Genomic DNA, 7,045 nt, shown 5'->3' with positions numbered 1-7,045 from the left:
GCCCGCCACCTCGCCCGGCTAGTTTTTTGTATTTTTTAGTAGAGACAGGGGTTTCACCGGGTTAGCCAGGATGGTCTCGATCTCCTGACCTCGTGATCCAGCCACCTCGGCCTCCCAAAGTGCTGGGATTACAGGCTTGAGCCACCGTGCCCGGGCCTCTTTTTTTTTTTTAAAAACATTTCATGATCTTAGTACTTTATGGTTTAAAGTCTCCATTCAGAAAAGACAAGAGCAAGTTAACTCTAAAATTGTTCTTCGGCATATCTTAAATTATTCATTAAGTACCCATTATCAAAAAATAAGCATTGCATCCTGGCCCACTAAACGAGAAGCTGCTAGGAATAAAAGATTCTGCAAAGATCTTACCTGGTGTTTGGTAATAGTTTTCCCAGAAGAAAATGGCTTTTGAAACAAAACCATAAAAAATGCAGTCCTGTAAATATTGAAACATTAATATATTAATATTAATCAATATTAAACACAAGATATGGTTTTACGTAAAGACACTTACTTTAAACAAATATGCCAGAACTTGAAGTGTTATCCTCTGAATAAATCATACTGGAGAATTATACTCATTTTAGTAAAACTCCTTTTCAACATTTAGAGAACTTTTTTTTTTTTGAGATAGAGTCTTGCTCTGTTGCCAGGCTGGAGTGCAGTGGTGCGATCTTGGCTCACTGCAACCTCCGCCTCCTAGGTTCAAGCAATTCTCCCGCCTCAGCCTCCTGAGTAGCAGGGATTGTAGGCGCGTGCCACCACGCCCAGCCAATTTTTTGTATTTTTAGTAGAGATGGGGTTTCAACATGTTGGCCAGGCTGGTCTCAAACACCTGACCTCGGTTGATCTGCCTTCCTTGGCCTCCCAAACTGCTGTGAAAACAGGCATGAGCAACCACGCCTGGCCAAGAACTCTTATTTTCTGTCTTCAGAACCAGCTAACAAGCCACAAAAGGAGTCGCATTTTTTTTTATATCTTAAAATACCAAAGAAAATAATTCCTATTTTCTCTAAAATTCAGTAATAAATCTTGAAATAGTATAATGAAAATGAAGAAATTACTAATTATACATCCCTACCTTTCACACTGCCAAAACAGTTGTATAAAAATGCACACAACTTGGCCAGGCACGGTGGCTCAAGCCTGTAACCCCAGCACTTTGGGCGGCTGAGGTGGGCAGATCACCTGAGGTCAGGAGTTGGAGACCAGCCTGGTCAACATGGCAAAATCCCGTGTCTACTAAAAAAAAATACAAAAATTAGCCAGCCATGGTGGGACACACCTGTAATCCTAGCTACTTGGGAGGCTGAGGCAGAATTGCTTGAACCCAGGAGGCAGAGGCTGCAGTGAGTTGAGACTGAGCCACCGCACTCCAGCCTGGGCAACCGAGCCAGACTGTCTCAAAATAAATAAATAAAAAAAAAATAAAGCACATAACCAGTGGCTTAATATTTCTTAATCAATAATCTATTTCCCAAATTACCAAAATTATACTTCCAAGAGTGTTTTTTTTTTTTTAAATGGAGTCTCGCTCTGTTGCCCAGGCTAGAGTGCAATGGCGCAATCTCAGCTCACTGCAACTTCCGCCTCCCAGGTTCAAGCGATCCTCCTGTCTCAGCCCCCCTAGTAGCTGGGACTATAGGCATGTGCCACCATGCTTGGTTAATTTTTGTATTTTTAGTAGAGATGGGGTTTCACCACGTTGGCCAGGCTGGTCTCCAACTCCTGACCTCAGGTGATCCATCCCCTTCGACCTCCCAAAGTGCTGGGAATACAGGCGTGAGCCACCGTGCCCAGCTGACTCCCAAGAGTCTTTAATAGGTTTTTATTAACAGAGAAGGTGGTCACTATCAATCTCAAGATCCAAGAAATCTTTATTTAGAATTTCTTATATGTAGGCTGGGCATGGTGGCTCATGCCTGTAATCCCAGCACTTTGGGAGGCTAAGGCGGGTGGATCACAAGGTCAAGAGATTGAGACCATCCTGGCCAACATGGTGAAACCCTGTCTCTGTTAAAAATACAAAAATTAGCTGGGCATGGTGGTGAGCACCTGTAGTTCCAGCTACTCGGGGGGCTGAGGCAGGAGAACTGCTTGAACCCGGGAGGCAGTGATCTTCCAGTGAGCCAAGATCAGATGCCACTGCACTCCAGCCTGGCGACAGAGTGAGACTGTGTCTCAAAAAAGAAAAAAAAAAAAGCATTTCTTATAAGTAGAATAATTTAATGTTCATACTGTATGAGGACTGTACTAAGAAAGGATTATGTAGTGAACACAGCCCAACCATGGTTTAACTTAGAAAATAAGGAATATTTGTTCCAAGACAGGCCTCAGATAATACCCTGTGCCTGTTTGAAGATTGGGTTGTGTCAGTCAAATAGTGTAGGAATCCCTAGTGTCCCTGAGACCTTTTCAGGAAGTCAGCAAGGTTAAAAGCATTTTCATAAAAATACCAAGACATTATCTGCCCCTTTCACTCTTATTCTCCCAGGAGTGTAGACCGAAATTGCTAATACTGCAACAGGTTCAATGCTGAGGCACTTATGAGAATCTGGCTATCCTCTATTAAGCCAGATATTAAAATCAACTTGCAAAAATCTCATCAAAGTCTGTGTTTAGGCAAGTGATTAGAGCACAACAATCCCTTTTCTTTTCAGTCTCTTTGTACCTCTAATCTTAAGTATACTCCCAGTTAAAAAAATTTATCAAATACTTGTCAGGAGGAACAAACAAAACAAAATATTGCATGTAAAGTTTCTTAAAGATACTCTGTTAAAACAGGATTTTCAAAGAAATAAAAAATATCAAGAAAAAAAATCCACACACTCACCCAAGTTTTAGTATAAAAATGAATTGAACAATGTGAACAGCTTTTAGGAGATCATATGATTCGAAAAGTCCGACAGCCTTCAAAAATTTAGTGAAACATAATAACACAATGTATTTTGTTAATCTGAAAAATAAAAGCAGAAACAATTTTTAGTATCATTGAAATTACAAGGAACTCATCAATCTGGTTTTTTAAACGAGGTCATTACAGAAACCATAGAAATATACATAAACAAAAAATGAAACAAAACAAAGTTCCCAAACAACTCACCATCCACATGATAATTACTGTTGACTTTTTTTTTTAAATCATAGAGACGGGGTTTCAATGTGTTGCCTAGGCTGGTCTCGAACTCCTTGGGTCAAGCGATCCTCCAGTCTTGGTCTCCCAAAGTGCTGGGATTACAGGTGTGAGCCACCGCGCCCAACCTACTGTTAACATTTTGAGGCCAGGTGCAGTAGCTTGAGACCAGCCTGGGCAACATGGCGAAAGCCTATCTCTACAAAAAATACTAAGAATTAGCCAGGCATTCGGCGCGTGGCAGCAGTCTCGGCTCCTCGGGAGGATCACCTGAACCTGGAAGGTTGAGGTTGCAGCGAGCTGTGATCGTGTCACTGCACTCCAGCCTGGGCGACAGAGTGAGACCCTGTCTCAAAGTACAAACAGGCCAGGCGCTCATGCCTGTAATCCCAGCACTTTGGGAGGCCGAAGTGGGTGGATCACCTGAAGTCTGGAACTCAAGACCAGCCTGGCCAACATGACGAAAACTCACCTCTACTAAAATACAAAAATTAGCTGGGCGTGGTGGCAGGTGCCTGAAATCCCAGCCATTTGGGAGGCTGAGGCAAGAGAATCGCTTGAACCCGGGAGGCAGAGGTTGCAGTGAGTCAAAACTGCACCACTGCACTTCAGCCTAGATAACAGAGTGAGACTCTGTCTCAAAACAAAAACCAACCAACCACAACATTTTGGGTTTCTTTTCAATGTATATGAATGATTATGTATAGATACAGTCTACTTTAACAAAAAATACCCAACGAAAAAATGAAAATTTTCTTGATCAAGTTGGACTATTTTGTTATCTGCTTTCTAACTTAGTAACTCCTCCAAACAAATGAGAACTAAATAAAAACTAAATTCTGTTATGAAATGAAAAGACCACAATAAAGGAAGAAATGGAAGAATGGTAAATGCCTTTGGTTCGCGCCTCCTCTGCCTTGTTAAGTGACTACAGTGAGAGTTGTGGTTGAAAGGTCAATTGACTGGACCTAGAGTCCTAAAAAGGCTCAGGAATTGGAAACACCTCAGGAGGGGAATGAGAAGCTGAAAAGAAGAGGATCTCTAGGAAGTCTTCCAAGTAATCAGATTCCCAGGTTCCCGCCCAGCCGGCAGGCAACTCTCTCCTCAAAGACTATTAGGAGTCACGAGTCATAGCCTCTGGCAAGGTCACTTAAATTTCCTGAAGTAGACAACTCTGCTGGCTTTATAAGAGAATGTCCATGTTTTTAGGAAAAACAAGTATTTAAGGATAAAGAAGCATGAAGTATGTAACTTACTGTCAAATAGTCCAGGGGAAAAAAATACCTGTATGTGTACATTTAGAGAGAGAATAAATCACATGGGACGATACATTAACAATTACAGAGTCCAGGCAAAGAATATACTACTCTTGTGACTTTTACATAAACTGGACACTATTTTTATTTTTTTTATTTTATTTATTTATTTTTTTTGAGACGGAGTCTCGCTCTCTCTCCTGGGCTGGAGTGCAGTGGCCAGATCTCAGCTCGCTGCAAGCTCCGCCTCCCGGGTTCACGCCATTCTCCTGCCTCAGCCTCCGGAGTAGCTGGGACTACAGGCACCAGCCACCTCGCCCGGCTAGCTTTTTTTTTGCTATTTTTAGTAGAGACGGGGTTTCGCCATGTTGGCCAGGCTGGTCTCGAACCCCCGACCTCTGGTGATCCACCTGCCTTGGCCTTCCAAAGTGCTGGGATTACAGGCGTGAGCCCCTGCGCCCGGCCTGATATGATATTTTATCTAATCTACTGTCCATAGTACAATTTTGTCAACTGACCCAGAACATCCTTTAAAGCACTTTTCCCCCACCAAATCAGACCAGAATTGCCTACTGCATTTAGTTGTCATGTCTCGATAATTAACATGATATGCTGTTATTTACAAAATGAGATGCTCAAAATAGATTAGAAAATTAAATTTATCCTACAAAAATGCAGTTGCTTTAAGTTCTGTCCTATGTGGTGTTCTTCCCTTTTTATAAAAAATGCTTATGTTGGGCCAGCTGGATGGCTCATGCCTGTAATCCCGGCACTTTGGGAGGCCGAGGCAGGCGGATCACTTGAGGTCGGGAGTTAGAGACCAGTCACACCAACATGGAGAAACCTCGTCTCTACTAAAAATACAAAACATTAGCCAGGCGTGGTGGCCTATGTCTGTAATCCCACGTCCTCGGGAGGCTGCGGCAGGGGAATCGCTTGAACCCGGGAGGCGGAGGTTGCGGTGAGTGGACACCGCGCCATTGTACTCCAGCCTGGGCAACAAGAGTGAAACTCCGTCTCAAAAAAAAAAAGGTTACGTTATAATGCTATTACTACAGTTCTAAAGAATTTATCACATTTATCACTTTCTTTAAATATCAAAGAAAGTATTTTATTCCAGAATGAGAAGAACTCGTTAAAACTGGAGGCAATGAACACAGTTCCAGTCAAATTGCAGGGCTATATTTTGTGTATCTTTGACACTATCTCAGAACTTAGGAAGGACATACTCGAAAGTGGTCGCTGCACCTGTTGGTCCCTTACTTTTGGGGTTGGTGGGAGAATTGGAGAGAGGAAGTGGGAATTTTCACTGTTTACTCTATGAATTGTTGTGCTGTTTAGATTTTTTTTTTTTGACAACGAAGACACATTTTTTACTTAAGAATAAAATAAAAAAAGAAATAGGGCTGTGGTCATGATGTACTCTGTGGCATTCTCAAGTTGAATGAAGATACCCATAGGATATCCGTGCGAAGATTGCAGAGTCAGAACTTAGGAAGGACATACTCGAAAGTGGTCGCTGCACCTGTTGGTCCCTTACTTTTGGGGTTGGTGGGAGAATTGGAGAGAGGAAGTGGGAATTTTCACTGTTTACTCTATGAATTGTTGTGCTGTTTAGATTTTTTTTTTTTTTGACAACGAAGACACATTTTTTACTTAAGAATAAAATAAAAAAAGAAATAGGGCTGTGGTCATGATGTACTCTGTGGCATTCTCAAGTTGAATGAAGATACCCATAGGATATCCGTGCGAAGATTGCAGAGTCAGAACTTAGGAAGGACATACTCGAAAGTGGTCGCTGCACCTGTTGGTCCCTTACTTTTGGGGTTGGTGGGAGAATTGGAGAGAGGAAGTGGGAATTTTCACTGTTTACTCTATGAATTGTTGTGCTGTTTAGATTTTTTTTTTTTTTGACAACGAAGACACATTTTTTACTTAAGAATAAAATAAAAAAAGAAATAGGGCTGTGGTCATGATGTACTCTGTGGCATTCTCAAGTTGAATGAAGATACCCATAGGATATCCGTGCGAAGATTGCAGAGTCAGAACTTAGGAAGGACATACTCGAAAGTGGTCGCTGCACCTGTTGGTCCCTTACTTTTGGGGTTGGTGGGAGAATTGGAGAGAGGAAGTGGGAATTTTCACTGTTTACTCTATGAATTGTTGTGCTGTTTAGATTTTTTTTTTTTGACAACGAAGACACATTTTTTACTTAAGAATAAAATAAAAAAAGAAATAGGGCTGGATCCTTGATGTACTCAGTTAATCTGAACATCCAAGTTCACGTATGTACTTTGGTTTCGCCGCCTCTCGAGATGATGGTGACACCTTCCCCTAATTTATGCAGGGAAACGTCAGAAAGGTTAATTAGTCACCAGACTATTTCAGGGAGAAACAGCCAAGAGAAAGGCTTCTCACAGATCAGAAAAACCTCTCACTTGAACTGGCGGGCAGTTCTAAGACTGACTTGACTGCCTTGTAACCCAGAAATTCAAGCAGAAGCTTTCTGGCTTTAGCGCCTTCATTCTGCAGCGGGCACCCGAAGGGCCCGGGGAGCCCGGAGGCAGCCTGCGCGCGGGGAGGGAGGCAGAGGGAGAGGGCGCGCCGACCCCGGGACGTCCCGGGCTGTCAGCAGGGACCGGACGGAGACCAGGGAACG

At 42.6% G+C, this 7,045-nt stretch overlaps 1 protein-coding gene across 1 annotated transcript; it reads right to left on the bottom strand.

The window, feature by feature from the left end:
- Positions 1-366: 366 nt before the first annotated feature.
- On the bottom strand, positions 367-7,011 carry LOC105525451 (zinc transporter 5-like; the record flags this gene model as incomplete). Its single annotated transcript, XM_011961074.1, has 3 exons — positions 367-433; positions 2,831-2,953; positions 6,854-7,011. Coding segments are annotated over 3 exons (348 nt in total), but the record flags the coding sequence as incomplete, so codon positions are not given.
- Positions 7,012-7,045: the final 34 nt, after the last annotated feature.

The sequence above is a fragment of the Colobus angolensis genome, unplaced genomic scaffold (genome assembly GCF_000951035.1).
Source record: "Colobus angolensis palliatus isolate OR3802 unplaced genomic scaffold, Cang.pa_1.0 Scaffold5346, whole genome shotgun sequence".
Taxonomy (NCBI): Eukaryota; Metazoa; Chordata; class Mammalia; order Primates; family Cercopithecidae; genus Colobus; species Colobus angolensis.
The sequence above is the reverse complement of the archived record's forward strand: the minus strand, read 5'-3'. Positions and strand labels throughout refer to the sequence as shown.